This window comes from Rattus norvegicus, chromosome 20, assembly GCF_021556685.1.
Source record: "Rattus norvegicus strain SHRSP/BbbUtx chromosome 20, alternate assembly SHRSP_T2T, whole genome shotgun sequence".
In the NCBI taxonomy this organism is placed as follows: Eukaryota; Metazoa; Chordata; class Mammalia; order Rodentia; family Muridae; genus Rattus; species Rattus norvegicus.
Genome location: NC_141553.1, coordinates 27,654,677 through 27,671,689, shown reverse-complemented (window position 1 = coordinate 27,671,689; position 17,013 = coordinate 27,654,677). Strand labels below are relative to the sequence as shown.

General features: G+C 40.0%; 1 protein-coding gene across 4 annotated transcripts in view; it reads right to left on the bottom strand.

Annotated features, from left to right (window-relative positions):
- Window positions 1–663: 663 nt before the first annotated feature.
- Window positions 664–17,013, bottom strand: part of Ccdc138 (coiled-coil domain containing 138) — a 78,240-nt gene continuing 61,890 nt past the window's right edge. For all 4 annotated transcript variants that reach the window (NM_001432150.1, XM_087598215.1, XM_087598216.1 and 1 more), the window contains 3 exon segments: window positions 664–1,217; window positions 3,083–3,221; window positions 7,988–8,164. In NM_001432150.1, coding sequence (NP_001419079.1) covers window positions 1,052–1,217; window positions 3,083–3,221; window positions 7,988–8,164 — 482 coding nt within the window. In that variant the 3' untranslated portion in view covers window positions 664–1,051.

Genomic DNA, 17,013 nt, shown 5'->3' with positions numbered 1-17,013 from the left:
AGTATAGTCTTTCATTTCCTTGGTTAGGTGTATATTTTTCATGACAATTGTGAGATTCTATTCCTGATTTCTTCCTCAGAATGTTATTGGCATTCAGTACAGCCATGGCTTTTGTGTGCTGATTTTGTATCCTGCCACTTTGCTGAAAGTGTTTATCAGTCTAAGAGTTTTCTGATGGAATCTTTAGGTTCTCTTCTACATAAAATCATAGAATCTATAAATTAGGAAACTTTATTGTCTTCTTTTCTTATTTGTATTCTTTTTACTTATAGCTTATCCTAATGACCTGGCTGAGACTTCTAGTACTGTACTGAACAAGAATGGAGAACACACATCATGTTCCTAGTTTAACCCAATTTCATAAAGTATGCATCCAGTGTCATAAAACAATGTTGTATAAACCACATATACTCTTGGGCTCGAGTTATAGCTTAGCATAGTACCTGCCTAACAACCACAATGCAAATAAAGGTAAAAGAAAAAAAGAATGAACAAATACAAGGTAAGTACTTAAATGGTGTGGTGGCAGGCATGTTGGTTCCAGCACTTGGGGGCAGAGGTAGGAGGCGTGATTGACACACCCAGTCTGTCCCAGGACACCCAGTGCTACGTAAAACCCTATCTTTAAGAAAATATATTATCAAGAGAAGGGATTCTACTATATTAAGGGAAAAATGATAACAGTTTATTTCCACATAAGGACAAATTATATTCCAAATATTCACATAATTTCAAGAAAGACTTTTCCTAAATTTTTTTATAAAATATAACCCTGTTGCCTTGCATGTGACCCTGATGCCTTGAATTCTGAAAAAGCCACCTTGTACATTAGTATTACCTTCAACTGAAACATTTAAAACATCCATACCTTTTGGGTCTCCTTTACAAAGCTGAAAAATCTTTCTAGGTATCTTTCATGATAAATGATGCTGGTGATAATTTTACTCTGTGGAATTGTACTTTGGTGATTTTTCCACTTTTACAAATAAAGAACACACACACACACACACACACACACACACACACACACACACACACACACACACACACTCTAATGGCCTATACTGGAGACCAGGGAGTTACATTTTGTCAAACCCAGATTGAACAGAGTTGAATTGAGGTTAATACAGAGAAAGGCGTGCTCTGGATGTGTTGTCCTTTGTATTTCCTGAAGCATTAGGTGAATGGTGAAAACTTCAAAGAGTTTCTTGTTACTCCTGTAAAAGAATGGGCATATTACTTATTACTTATAAACTTGAGAGAATTATGCAAATGTGAGGAAATAGCACTTGCTTTTTAAAACAACGGAGAAAATGGCTGACTACAGGATTAAGAAGCTAAGAAAACTAGGTTTTATGAGCTAAGCCCAGAGTGGAAAAACATTAAAGGCAAAAAAAGAAAATAGTTTATATCCTAAAAACTGATCCAAATTCACTAACAGAATAAAACTGCTAGGAACAAGGAACCCCTGCTTCCCACAGTTAGACAGAGACTGACAGTTACCTTAAGGATCTAAAATGGCAAATATACTATTTTTCATTTTCTCTCTGACAGACATTCAAGCTTGGTGTCATTCTGAGCGCCTTTAATCCCAGCACTCTGAGGCAGAGGTAGGCAGATTGAGTTCCAGGACAGCCTGGTCTACACAGCAAGTTCTAGGGTAGTCAGGGGTACATAGACAGACTTTGTCTTACAAAACAACAGAATAGGAGAAGGAGGAACAAAGAAAGAAGAGGAGGAAAAGGAAGAGGAAGAAAAGAGGAGCAGAAAAAGAAAGAAGAAAAAGAGAAGGCATTCAGTAATTTCATTTTAATTAGAATACTATCCTAAATGTAAAACAGAACTCCACCATATTTTATTTTCTTATCTGAATGTATCTCAGAGAGAAATTATCAAATAGCTCCACATTAACGAAGGTAGAGACGGGTGGTTTCCCAGACTCATTGGTCATGTAGCCTAGCCAATCAGCAAGCTCCAGGCTCAGAGAGAGACCTGGTCTCAAAAAAGAAGAGGAAGACACTTCCTCAACCTTGAGTTTCCACATACACGCATACAGAGAGACAGACAGAGAGACAGAGACACAACAGACACACAGATATACACACACAGATATACAAACACACAGACACTGAGACATACACTCAGAGACATACACAGACACAGATACACAGAGACATACACAGACACACACACACACACACACACACACACATTCAGACACACAGACAGGCACCAATGCAAGTTTACTATCACTTTGATTTTCTCATTTGACTCATATAAAATATCAGTATACAGTGATTTGTTCTGATGTTATCACTTGATTAATAACCTTGTTCTTATTAGAAGAGCCATGCAGTTAGTCCTGGGTTCCTAGTACCATAAAAACAAAAAGCAACCCCCAATATACAAATAATCTCCCTCTCAACCTTAAGAAAGCCGTTTTCTTGGTTTTGCATGCTGTCTGATATTTAAAGTTCATGAACTGAATCAACTGAGGAACAACAATATATATTCAAAGACTAATGTCCATTATTAAATCTGTGTCTCTAAAGTGTGTGTGTGTGTGTGTGTGTGTGTGTGTGTGTGTGTGTGTGTGTGTGTGTTGTTTGGTACAGGCATGTGCAGGTGAGTGTATGCATAAAGGACAAGGGAGGATGTCTGGTGTACTACTATCTACCACTTTCTGACTTGTTCCCTTGGAACAAGGTCTCTCACTGAACCTGGAGTTATGCTGTTGCACACCAAGGCCTGCTGATCCTCCTGTCTCTATCTCCTATCTATCTATCTCACAGTGCTGGGCTCAAAGGTACACATAGCCACACTTAGTCTTTTATGTGAGTCCTGGGGTTTAAACTCAGGTTCTTGGGCTTATAAGTACCTACTCTTACCTGCTGAGCCTCTGCCCAGCCCCAAATATGTGGTCTTTGATTCTTAAATTTTTACATCTATAGACTGGAAATCATGATCACATTAGAATGAAGTAATAAGTAAAACCGGCTTGAGATTGAGACTGAAAAAGCAACCCCAATAATGATCACAATATAATTATCAATTAAGAATGTTACAAAAATGACTTCCTTACTTGATTTTGGAAAGCTTCTGTAGGATAATGCTGAGCTTTTCTAGGATGTGAAGATCAAGTTTAGGGGTTCGCAGCAGCACAGAACAAGTACGAAAAAACAGAGAGTTGCTACAGGCTTCCAGGAAAGGCTGCAGGGACTCTGCAAAACAAGTCACCATGCTTTACTGTGTGAAAAGGAATACAAAAAGGAAATTATAAAAGCAAAATCAGACTCATGTGAGTCATGCATCAACACTGCCTTGGACTGTCATGCTTTCATCCTTAAACTTTGGGACAAAATTATCATTTGAAAAGCAAAAACAAACTCTCGTTGGGCGTCACACGGAGCAGGTTATTATCTAATACAAAGCGTGCTTGAAAGGAAAGGAGAACATGTTTCTTCAACAAACTTCTAACTGGAAGCCCAGTCCAGGTGACTGCAAATAAGCCATTCTGTTGATGTAGTAAAGTAGTTTTCTTTAAACCCGTAACAACTCTGTATGAGATAGGAAAGGACATTCTGAGCCCAAGAGCAGGCAGAAACTTGAGGATCAAGAGTTTCCTGTGAGACTCCCTAGGATATGAGAAGCTGCAACTGTGAGGTCTCAACAACGTGACCGCCTAAACATGAGCTGTAACAACAATTTAACAACAACTGGTGAGAAAAGGGGCATCAGGTTTGAGACGAGAGCACGGAAAGGCATATGGGAGGGTTTGAAGGAACAAAGGGAATGGGGCACAATGTAATGATATAATAACCTCAAAACAGAATAAACAAAAACTTGAGAGTTAACATAAAAATGAATTTATCTGTAAAATTAAAATCAAAATAAAAACTAAAATAATCAAGAGAAATTACAAACTTAAAAGAGGAAATGAGATGACTTTGCTTGCTATGTGCCTTAAGACTGAAGACATTACTGAGTTGTTATAAATCAATTAGAACCTATTATTTTTAATGAGCATAACTAACCCAACTATAAGAGAACAAAACATATTCAATCTCAGTAAGAATAAAATAATAAGATGGGTGGTGGTGGCAAGTACCTTTAATCCCAGCATTTAGGAGGCAGGGGCAGGCAGATCTCCAAGTTCAAGGCCAGCCTTGTCTACAGAGTGAGTTCCAAGATAGCCAGAGCTACACAGAGAAACCCTGTCTTGAAAAAACAAAACAAACAAAAGAATAAAATAATAGAGATTTCCCAAATTTGTTACCAAACGCCTTAAATACACATATCCTTTTATTTAGGAACTATATCTTGGGGCTGGAGTGACAGCTCAGCATTTAAGAGCACTGAATGCTCCTCCAAAGAACCTGAGTTCAATTCCCAGCACTCACCTGGAATCTTCACAGCTGTCTGTAACTCCAAGATCTGACAGTCTCACATTGACTTATATACGGTCAAATGCACATAAAATAAAAGTAAATTTTTTTTAAAAAATGAAACTGTGTGTTTAAGAACCATGCAATAGAGATGCATGCAAAGGTAAGAAGTCCTATTCATTCATTGTGTTTATTACAAGATAATATATGAAAATACTTTGGAAGCATAAGTTACTGGTACTGGGTAGTTAGGGGAGGCTGAAAAACAACACTAACAACAAAAATCACTCAGTGTCAAATCATACCCTTTAAAACCATTTCTTTAGTAAAAAGCCTCTGCAAAGGCTTTTTTAAATTAACACAAGTAAGTTATTTCCCATTATAGCTCTGCATTCCTCTTGCTTTTTATATGTAGAAACTTGGAAGGCTTGTATGTTACTATCTTGAGACAGTATTGATTAAAATAAACTATTGAAGTAACAAAATGTAAAGCCATAAGGAAAGCCAGGGCATCAGAAATCGGCCGGTGGAAAAAGAAAGGAGTGTAAGCGAGCTATGGAGAACTAGTGCTATGCAGCTACTTCCTCTAAACAGAAACATTCCCTTTGGGAAGGAGAGAGGCTCAGGAGCCACCTCCCTCAAGAGGACCTCACAAGCACACGTGACCCCCAAGGTCCCTCCCTAACAGATATACAAGCACTAACATTGCTCTTCCTGGAGCTGCTTGCAGTTTGTGTACTGTGATCCTTACCCATGCTAGGATGGGCATTCTGGTCGCTGTGCCATCCATACTTCTATCATGCTTTACCAACCACCTTCTGATTGGTTTTCCACAAAATGAAACCCATACCTGTCGTATTATCAGTGTCAGAACCTATGGCTAAATAGGACTTAGGCCAGAGGGAACACTACCTACTATTATTATTTGCTGAATAGACATAGTGTTCAACTGACTCCTAGTGATTTACCATACACTTTTGCTGTTGTTGTTTTTCAAAGCAGGGTTTCTTTGTGCAGCCCTGGCTGTCCTGGAACTCATTTTGTAGACCAGGCCTGCCTTTGCCTCCTTAGTGCTGGGATTAAAGGCGTGCACCACCACTGACTGGCTTACCACAAACTTTTATTTGTACTAGATTTTTTTTTTTAACACAGAGACCCACAACTGGCCAAGGTACAGAAAATTAAACGACTGTAGAATGCTCAGCTCTAAATGGAACACTTACACTGCATATATCCTCTCGAGGCTCAGGATCACTGAGGAAGAAAAGGCAATAGTGCAAGTGCCAGAGGCAGTGGATGACACAAGGCAGCAGCGTCCTCGGGACACAACAGGGCATTTGTGACAGTATGTGCAAGACCTGTGCAAGACTGCACCAGACCAAATCATAGCATGAAGCTGGGAGTTAGGCATAAAATCCCACCCTAACCATGGAGCAATTAGCAACTGCTAGCTAACTGCTGAGAGGGCAAGTCAGTCTCCTCTAAGAGTGTAAGCCCTGGTAAAGCCAAACAAGCTCCAGGGGAGGAGCACACATGCAAGAACAGCTGGGCAGCACCAACTGGTCTGGGTGGAAGGAGAACAAATGAGTGAACAGGATCTGAGATGAGTTGGGGAAGGGAATAAGCATGATCAAGAACAAAACACACTGTACTAGTAAAAGTAAGAAAAGGAAAATAAACACTGAACATCTAGAGGAAAACACAGAAAATTCTGTTCAAGACACTAAGGTGGGCAAGAACTTTCTGGACAGAACTTCAATAGCACAAAAACTAGTCCTCAAAATCAACAGACAAAAATCTACATGAAAATAATCTTCTGCACAGCACAGGAAGCTATCAGCAGAGTTCACAGACATCCAGAAAATGGGAGGAAAACCTTTCCAGCTACATTTCAGATATGGGGCAGATAACCAGAATTTACAAAGAACTGCAGAAAGTAGATGCCTAGGAAATAAAATTGCAAATTAGCAAATGGGGAAGAAAGGAAGGAAGGAAGGAAGGAAGGAAGGAAGGAAGGAAGGAAGGAAGGAAGGAAGGAAGGCAGGCAGGCAGGCAGGCAGGAAGGCAGGCAGGCAGGCAGGCAGGCAGAAAGACGAATGACCAATAACAATTTTAAAATGTTCAATATCCCTAGACATCAGGGAAATGCTTTGCGATAATGCCTCAGCCCAGTCAGAGTAGCTGCCATCAAGAAATCTGACAAACGTTAGAGGATGCAGAGAGAGAACTGTTCTTCTGTTGTTCCCACTGCTGGTGGGAGGCCATACAATAATGATGGAAATCAGCTTGGTGGGTCCTCAGAAAACAGACCCACCATATGCTACAGCTATTGTCCTCCTGGGCATATGCACAGAACTCCTGATGCTATAGTAGGGAGGTCTGCACCCCATGTCCAGTGCTGCTATATTCAATACAGCAGGGAAACACAAGCAACTTAGGTGCTCTTCAAAAGGTGAATGAGTAATAAAAATCTAAACATACATAAAAGGAAGAACCACTATTTAGCTCTAAAGAAAAACAAAATTGCAAAACTTGTGTGTGCATGTGTGTGTGTGTGTGTGTGTGTGTGTGTGTGTGTGTGTGTGTGTGTGTGTGTATTATATGCAATTAAGACCTTTGAATAGTCTCTCAAGGCATAACACATTTTCAGTGCAAAGTACATACTTCATGGACCTTAGCCACTTTGTGATTCCAAGAGGGGCTGCTACCTGACTGGGAGATATAAATTTAAAATTATAATTTCCACTGTTTAAATATTCCTATAAGATTAGTTCTTTGTAAATACTGCTCAATTTAGTGTATTTTATTTTTAAATATGAATTTTAGCTATCCAGTTAACACAGAATGAAGTAGGAAAGATGTACGAAGTCATCATAATTTTGAAATTTTGAGAATTCCTGAGATACTGATTTATTGTCCCTGAATCTCAAAGAGATTTGAAATTTGAAATTTGAAAATACTGAGAAGCTGTTGTACAGCCACTGATATACAGTATATCCTCCAAAACTAAATACAGACCCACTCTATCACCCATCTACACTAAGTCAGCCCAGCACAGAGCTTTGTGCATCCATGATTCCCAACAACTGGGAAATGGATGAATCCTTCTGTGTCCATCAGCAAGGGAGTTAATGAAGAAAGTGTGGCACATACACATACTCAAGGGGATTTTATGCAGCATAAAGAAAAACAAGATCATGACATTTCCAGAAAAGATGCAAACAAAATTGTGATAAATGAAATAGACAAAGATCCCATTACTTCTCATACAAGGAGCTGACCTGTAGATTATAGAATGGGTATAGAGCTCTGTCTATAGGTTTGTTTCTGCAGGATACTGAAGTAGAAGGGGAATCATGAGAGGGGAGGAAGACATTGCAGGGGATGTGGGAAACAGAAGGGACAGAGGAGGACTAAGAGGAGGAAGAAGGGAACCAGCTACACATACGTATCATCATTCTGTGCGCTGGTCTAAATAATAACTTTGAAAGCAGTCACCATTTACATCACTGTGCAGCGGTACCGGGAGTATGGGGCTAACATGTTGTGATCAGAAGGACACCCTAGTGTCATTTCTCACAGACACAAAGATGGAAACTCACTTGACTCTACTGTCATCTGAAGCAGGCTGTCGATGACGTTGGACAAGAGCCCTTTACTGGATATTCTCAGGTGTCTCAGGATTACCGGAACGGCTTGGTACTCCAAAAATAAGGTTTTTCCTTCATCTGTCTTCAAGTCCAAACAAAGGGAGTCAAACGCTTGAGCCAGGTAGTCAGCTAGAAACAACATAAACAACCACCAACTGTGTATCAGTTATTCAATCAGAAACAGAAGGCTAAACAAAAAGGAACCATCAACTTTAACAAAAATATAAAAGAAGTAAATCATAAGAGACCACAAATGTAGACTCATCCCCTCACTGGTTTATTAGAACTCAGTGGGGAAGGAGAAAGGAAGGCAGTCCAATTACAATGGGGTAAACTCATTTAGCACATGCCTTTAATTCCAGCACTCAGGAGGCAGAGGCAGGCAGATCTCTGTGAGTTCAAGGCTAGCCTGGTCTACAGAGCAAGTTCTAAGACAGCCAAGGCTACACTAAGAAACCCTGTCTCTTAAAACCAAAAAGGAAAAAAAAGGCCCAATTTTTATACTAAAAAAGTAATAATTAATATTAAATAGTACAGTAGTATATATTTCCATATTTGCTTGTAATTACCACATGCTTCTATGAACTTAAACAGCATTAGTATTTATATCTTTAAATAGCTTCTAAGATCTTATACCTTACTACTGATTTCCAAATGCCTCCTCATTTAAAACAATAACTATACACAAACTTGCTCAGTGAGTTTTAAACAAGGATTTCTGTCTCCAACTAAAGAATAGATACCACACCATTCAAAAACAACTTCGAAAAGACTGGGTGATATATCCTCTGGCCTACTACATTCTGGAACCCACACATTATTACGAATAACAGCAAGATTTTTACCAATACCAGCACCAGAATGGCACTTTGAGATCAGATTCCTTAACCCCCTACCTTGAAAATGTTTCACATGTGACTGGCACACCACTAATAATGAGAAGCACTGATTTAATTAGAACCAATGCAAAGAAAAAAAAATCAGAGACTTGTATCATTACACTTTGATTCAGCAGATACTCCCATTACATCGTGTACAACAGTTTTACATTGCTTTTAAATGTGTAAAATTTATTTTCCAAAAGTTCCTTCAGTATATCATTCCAAGAAATTTTAAAAAGCCTTGCTGTTCACATAACACTGAATTACCTTTTTAAAAATTAATATTTCTGTTAAACAGAGAAAGACTAACAGTGTCTTGGGCCCAGTGTATTGGCATAAGCCTTTCACAAAGCATGCAGAAGCAGGTAGAGCTTTATGAGTTCTAGGCCACTAGAACTCATACATAGCCAGACCCTATCTTTAAAAGAAAATAAGTATGTCTGGGTTCCAAAGTCCCATGTTCTAAACAGAATTCCCCAGAGGTGGTAGGTGAGCTGTTGGTTGGGGTACAGGAGGGGCTGGAGACCACCAGGACAAGATAGTGACACTGCTCTCAGTTGCCTCTCAGAGCTAGATGACAAATGAGACCCTATGGCTGAAGACATCACACACATTGGCTGTAGAACAAGTGCTCAAGTTGGCCCCAGGCAGCTTCTTTGCTGCTTTTCTCAGTCCACTCAGGCTGCTGGAGGTAACAGTCCTATACAGCTGGGAACTTGACAAGCTACAATACCAATCTGCCAGGCGAGCTGGGACCACTGGAGCAATAGTGGCATGACTCGGATGCTCTGGTGAAGTACGTGAGTTCAGTTCCCAGCTGCCGTGTTCAGTGGCTCATAACCCCCTCTAACTCCAGTTCCACAGGAGCTGACACCTCTGGCTCTCACAAATAAAAAGGAATAAAGAACACTAATGCCACTTTACTTAATCTTTCACTTAAAAATAAACTCTGCAAACAAATCGCTAGGTTCTGTTCGGATTTGTCTGGCTCTCAGCTCTCGTTTGTGCATGTTTGCCTACCCATGTCCATGCAGAGGACACACTCAGGCATCGTTCTTTCCTTTTTTTAAAAAAATTAAAATACAATTACATCATTTCCCCTTTCTCATTTTTCCCCAAGCCCCATGTACTCTCAAATTCATGGCCTCTGGCCTTTTTTCTTTGTTTTGAGCTGGTGTCTCTCACTAAACTTGAATCTCAACATTTTGGCTACACAGGCTGGCCACCTGTCTATAGCCTCAGTGCTGTGCTTAGCTTTCATACGGATGTTAGAGACCCATCTCAGGCCCTTGCTCAGGTTATGCTTGCTCAGCAGACACCAGAATCACCAAGTCATCTGCCAGCTCAAACTTTTTTAAAAAGCAACAATATGGATATAGTAGACAAGCCTGCTGTGTCTTCACAGAAACGAGCTTCGCCACACTGCCCTCTACTGTATTTGAGATTATCTGCAACAGCCAGCATGATTAGGTGGCTTAATTATCACAGAGCTAGTTAATCTACTAGTTGTAATACTTAATACTAGTAATGTTAATAATCTTACTGTACAGCTTTGCCCGGTCTGGAACATCATGTGTAGACCAAGCTAGCTGTAAAGGTGCCTGAGTTCTCTTGCCTGTGCTTCTCTAGTGTTGACTGCACATGTTCACCACTACATCCACCTTCATGGTACCTTTTGTTAAATATTTAACTTACAAGCTTAAAAGGTGGTCCATCTTTCTTCTTTAAAGTTTGCCTTTCTTCTTTTATTCTTTTTTCTTTCCGTTTAGTCTTTTAGTCTGGTCTTTTGCTCATATATTACAGTTTCTTATTTTTGTGTTTTTATGGTATTTGTATGTATTTGTGTTTCTTGTGCTATTTCTTTTTATTTAAAATTTTGTTTTGTTTTGGCTTTTTTTTTTCATCTTTATTAACTTGAGTATTTCTTATTTACGTTTCGATTGTTATTCCCTTTCCCGGTTTCCCAGCCAACATCCCCTTAACCCCTTCCCCTCCCCTCTTCTGTGGATGTTCCCCTCCCCATCCACCCCCCCAATACCACCCAACCCCCAAAAAACACGTTCACTGGGGGTTCAGTCTTGGCAGGACCAAGGGCTTCCCCTTCCCCTGGTGCCCTTACTAGGCTATTCATTGCTACCTATGAGGTTGGAGCCCAGGGTCAGTCCATGTATAGTCTTTGGGGAGTGGCTTAGTCCCTGGAAGCTCTGGTTGTTTGGCATTGTTGTTCATATGGAGTCTCAAGCCCCTTCAAGTTCTTCCAGTCCTTTCTAAGATTCCTTCAATGGGGGTCCCGTTCTCAGTTCAGTGGTTTAATGATGGCATTCGCCTATGTATTTGCTGTATTCTGGCTGTGTCTCTCAGGAGAGATCTACATCCGGCTCCTGTCGGCCTGCACTTCTTTGCTTCATCCATCTTGTCTAATTGGATGGCTATATATGTATGGGCCACATGTGGGGCAGGCTCTGAATGGGTGTTCCTTCTGCCTCTGTTTTAATCTTTGCCTCCCTATTCCCTGCCTAGGGTATTCTTGTTCCCCTTTTAAAGGAGTGAAGCATTTGCATTTTGATCATCTGTCTTGAGTTTCATGTGTTCTGTGCATCTAGGGTAATTCAAGCATTTGGGCTAATAGCCACTTATCAATGAGTGCATACCATGTGTGTTTTTCTGTGATTGGGTTACCTCACTCAGGATAATATCTTCTAGTTCCATCCATTTGCCTATGTATTTCATAGTCATTGTTTTTGATAGCTGAGTAATATTCCACTGTGTAGATGTACCACATTTTCTGTATCCCTTCCGCTGTTGAACGGCATCTGGGTTCTTTCCAGCTTCTGGCTATTATAAATAAGGCTGCTATGAACATAGTGGAGCATGTGTCTTTGTTATGTGTTGGGGCATCTTTTGGGCATATGCCCAAGAGAGGTATAGCTGGGTCCTCAGGTAGTTCAATGTCCAATTTTTCTGAGGAACCTCCAGACTGATTTCCAGAATGGTTGTACCAGTCTGCAATCCCACCAACAATGGAGGAGTGTTCCTCTTTCTCCACATCCTTGCCAGCATTTGCTGTCACCTGAGTTTTTGATCTTAGCCATTCTCACTGGTGTGAGGTGAAATCTCAGGGTTGTTTTGGTTTCCCTTATGACTAAAGATGTTGAACATTTCTTTAGGTGTTTCTCAGCCATTCGACATTCCTCACCTGTGAATTCTTTGTTTAGCTCTGAACCCCATTTTTTAATAGGGTTATTTGTCTCCCTGTAGTCTAACTTCTTGAGTTCTTTGTATATTTTGGATATAAGCCCTCTATCAGTTGTAGGATTGGTAAAGATCTTTCCCCAATCTGTTGGTTGCCGTTTTGTCCTAACAACAGTGTCCTTTGCCTTACAGAAAGAACCTTTGCAGTTTTATGAAATCCCATCTGTCGATTCTTGATCTTAGAGCATAAGCCATTGGTGTTTTGTTCAGGAAATTTTCTCCAGTGCCCATGTGTTCAAGATTCTTCCCCACTTTTTCTTCTATTAGTTTGAGTGCATCTAGTTTGATGTGGAGGTCCTTGATCCACTTGGACTTAAGCTTTGTACAGGGTGATAAACATGGATTGATCTGCATTCTTCTACATGTTGACCTACAGTTGAACCAGCACCATTTGCTGAAAATGCTATCTTTTTTCCATTGGATGGTTTTGGCTCCTTTGTCAAAAATCAAGTGACCATAGGTGGGTGGGTTCATTTCTGGGTCTTCAATTCTATTCCACTGGTCTATCTGTCTATCTCTGTACCAATAATACCATGCAGTTTTTATCACTATTGCTCTGTAATACTGCTTGAGTTCTGGTATACTGATTCCCCCAGAAGTCCTTTTATTGTTGAGGATATTTTAGCTATCCTGGGTTTTTTGTTATTCCAGATGAATTTGCAAATTGTTCTGTCTAACTCTATGAAGAATTGGATTGGTATTTTGATGGGGATTGCATTGAATCTGTAGATCGCTTTTGGTAAAATAGCCATTTTTACTATATTAATCCTGCCAATCCATGAGCATGGAAGATCTTTCCATCTTCTGAAGTCTTCTTCAATTTCTTCTTCAGAGGCTTGAAGTTCTTCTCATACAGATCTTTCACTTGCTTGGTTAAAGTCACACCGAGGTATTTTATATTATTTGGGACTATTATGAAGGGTGTTATTTCGCTAATTTCTTTCTCGGCTTGTTTATCTTTTGGGTAGAGGAAGGCTACTGATTTATTTGAGTTAATTTTATACCCAGCCACTTTGCTGAAGGTGTTTATCAGGTTTAGCAGTTCTCTAGTGGAACTTTTGGGATCACTTAAATATACTATCATATCATCTGCCAATAGTGATATTTTGACTTCTTCTTTTCCAACCCGTATCCCTTTGATCTCCTTTTGTTGTCTGATTGCTCTCGCTAGAACTTCAACAACTATATTGAATAAGTAGGGAGAGAGTGGGCAACCTTGTCTAGTCCCTGATTTTAGTGGAATTGCTTCAAGTTTCTCTCCATTTAGTTTAATGTTAGCAACTGGTTTGCTGGCTTTTACTATGTTTAGGTATGGGCCTTGAATTCCTATTCTTTCCAGGACTTTTATCATAAAGGGATGTTGAATTTTGTCAAATGCTTTCTCAGCATCTCATGAAATGATCATGTGGTTTTGTTCTTTCGGTTTGTTTATAATATGGATCACGTTGGTGGTTTTCCATATATTAAACCATCCCTGCATGCCTGGGATGAAGCCTACTTGATCATGGTTGATGATTGTTTTGATGGGCTCTTGAATTCGGTTTGCCAGAATTTTATTGAGTATTTTTGCGTCAATATTCATAAGGGAAATTGGTCTGAAGTTCTCTTTCTTTGTTGGGTCTTTGTGTGGTTTAGGCATAAGAGTAATTGTGGCTTCATAGAAGGAATTCGGTAGCGCTCCACCTGTTTCAATTTTGTGGAATAGTTTGGATAGTATTGGTATGAGGTCTTCTATGAAGGTCTGATAGAATTCTGCACTGAACCCGTCTGGACCTGGGCTCTTTTTGGTTTTGAGACCTTTAATGACTGCTTCTATTTCGTTAGGAGTTATGGGGTTGTTTAACTGGTTTATCTGTTCCTGATTTAACTTCAGTACCTGGTATTTGTCTAGGAAACTGTCCATTTCCTGTAGATTTTCAAGTTTTGTTGAATATAGGCTTTTATAGTAAGATCTGATGATTTTTTTGAATTTCCTCTGAATCTGTAGTTATGTCTCCCTTTTCATTTCTGATTTTGTTAATTTGGACACACTCTCTGGGTCCTCTCGTTAGTCTGGCTAAGGGTTTATCTATCTTGTTGATTTTCTCAAAGAACCAACTTTTGGTTCTGTTAATTCTTTCTATGGTCCTTTTTGTTTCTACTTGGTTGATTTCAGCTCTGAGTTTGATTATTTCCTGTCTTCTACTCCTCCTGGGTGTATTTGCTTCTTTTTGCTCTAGAGCTTTTAGGTGTGCTGTCAAGCTGCTGACATATGGTCTTTCCTGTTTCTTTCTGCAGGCACACAGCGCTATGAGTTTTCCTCTTAGCACAGCTTTCATTGTGTCCCATAAGTTTGGGTATGTTGTACCTTCATTTTCATTAAATTCTAAAAAGTTTTTAATTTCTTTCTTTATTTCTTCCTTGACTAGGTTATCATTGAGTAGAGCATTGTTCAATTTCCATGTATATGTGGGCATTCTTCCCTTATTGTTATTGAAGACCAGTTTTAGGCCGTGGTGGTCTGATAGCCCGCATGGGATTATTTCTATCTTTCTGTACCTGTTGAGGCCCGTTTTTTGACCAACTATATGGTCAATTTTGGAGAAAGTACCATGAGGAGCTGAGAAGAAGATATATCCTTTTGCTTTAGGATAGAATGTTCTATAAATATCCGTTAAGTCCATTTGGCTCATGACTTCTCTTAGTCTGTCTATGTCTCTGTTTAATTTCTGTTTGCATGATCTGTCCATTGATGAGAGTGGGGTGTTGAAATCTCCCACTATTATTGTGTGAGGTGCAATGTGTGTTTTGAGCTTTAGTAAGGTTTCTTTTACATATGTAGGTGCCCTTGTATTTGGGGCATAGATATTTAGGACTGAGAGTTCATCTTGGTGGATTTTTCCCTTGATGAATATGAAGTGTCCTTCCTTATCTTTTTTGATGACTTTTAATTGAAAATTGATTTTATTTGATATTAGAATGGCTACTCCAGCTTGCTTCTTCTGACCATTTGCTTGGAAAGTTGTTTTCCAGCCTTTCACTCTGAGGTAGTGTCTGTCTTTGTCTCTGAGGTGTGTTTCCTGTAGGCAGCAGAATGCAGGGTCCTCATTGCGTATCCAGTTTGTCAATCTATGTCTTTTTATTGGGGAGTTGAGTCCATTGATGTTGAGAGATAGTAAGGAATAGTGATTATTGCTTCCTGTTATATTCGTATTTGGATGAGTATGCTTGTGTGCTTTTCTTCTCTTTGTTTTGTTGCCAAGACGATTAGTTTCTTGCTTTTTCTAGGGTGTAGCTTGCCTCCTTATATTGGGCTTTACCATTCATTGTCCTTTGTAGTGCTGGATTTGTAGAAAGATATTGTGTAAATTTGGTTTTGTCATGGAATATCTTGGTTTCTCCATCTATGTTAATTGAGAGTTTTGCAGGATACAGTAACCTGGGCTGGCATTTGTGTTCTCTTAGGGTCTGTATGACATCTGTCCAGGATCTTCTGGCTTTCATAGTCTCTGGTGAGAAGTCTGGTGTGATTCTGATAGGTCTGCCTTTATATGTTACTTGACCTTTTTCCCTTACTGCTTTTCATATTCTTTCTTTGTATTGTGCATTTGGTGTTTTGACTATTATGTGACGGGAGGATAATTTTCTGGTCCAATCTATTTGGAGTTCTGTAGGCTTCTTGTATGTTTATGGGCATCTCTTTCGTTAGGTTAGGAAAGTTTTCTTCTATGATTTTGTTGAAGAGAAGATAGTTACTGATCCTTTGAGCTGGGAGTCTTCCCTTTCTTCTATACCTATTATCCTTAGTTTTGATCTTCTCATTGAGTCCTGGATTTCCTGTATATTATGGACCAGTAGCTTTTTCCGTTTTACATTATCTTTGACAGTTGTGTCGATGATTTCTATGGAATCTTCTGCTCCTGAGAGTCTCTCTTCTATCTCTTGTATTCTGTTGGTGATGCTTGTATGTATGGCTCCTTGTCTCTTCCTTTGGTTTTCTATATCCAGGGTTGTCTCCCTTTGTGCTTTCTTATTGCTTCTATTTCCATTTTTAATTCCTTCAGCTGTGTGACTGTGTTTCCCTGGAATTTTTTCAGGGATTTTTGTAATTCCTCTCTATAGGCTTCTACTTGTTTATTTATGTGTTCCTGCATTTCTCTAAGGGAGTTATGTCTTTCTTGAAGTCCTCCATCGTCATGATCAAATGTGATTTTAAATCTACATCTTGGTTTTCTGGTGTGTTTGGATATTCAGTGTTTGCTTTGGTGGGAGAATTGGACTCCAATGATGCCATGTAGTCTTGGTTTCTGTTGCTTGGGTTCCTGTGCTTGCCTCTTGCCATCAGGTTGTCTCTGGTGTTACCTTGTTCTGCTATTTCTGACAGTGGCTAGTCGGTCCTATAGGCCTGTGTGTCAGGAGTGCTGTAGACCTGTTTTCCTGTTTTCTTTGAGCCTTTTATGGGGACAGAGTGCTCTGCTTTCAGGTGTGTAGTCTTTCCTGTCTACTGGTCTTCAACTGTTCCTGTGGGCGTGTGTCCTGAGTCCACCAGGCCAGTCTCTTGGAGCAGAAAAGTTGGTCTTACCTGTGGTCCCGCAGCTGAAGTTGCTCGTGGGGGGCTGCTTTTGAGCTCTCCGTGAGGGCGATAACCAGGAGGGTATGTGCCGCCTTTTCCCAGGGGGCCCCCTTGTACCACGGTCCCAGATGGCGTTAGGTGTTTTCCTATGTGGTCCCATGGCTGAAGTTGCTCCTGGGGGGCTGCTTTTGAGCATTCCGTGCAGGCGGCAATCAGAAGGGCCTACGCTGCCTTTTTCCCAGGGCCCCCGTGCACCAGGGTCACAGATGGCGTTAGGTGTTTTCCTCTGGAGT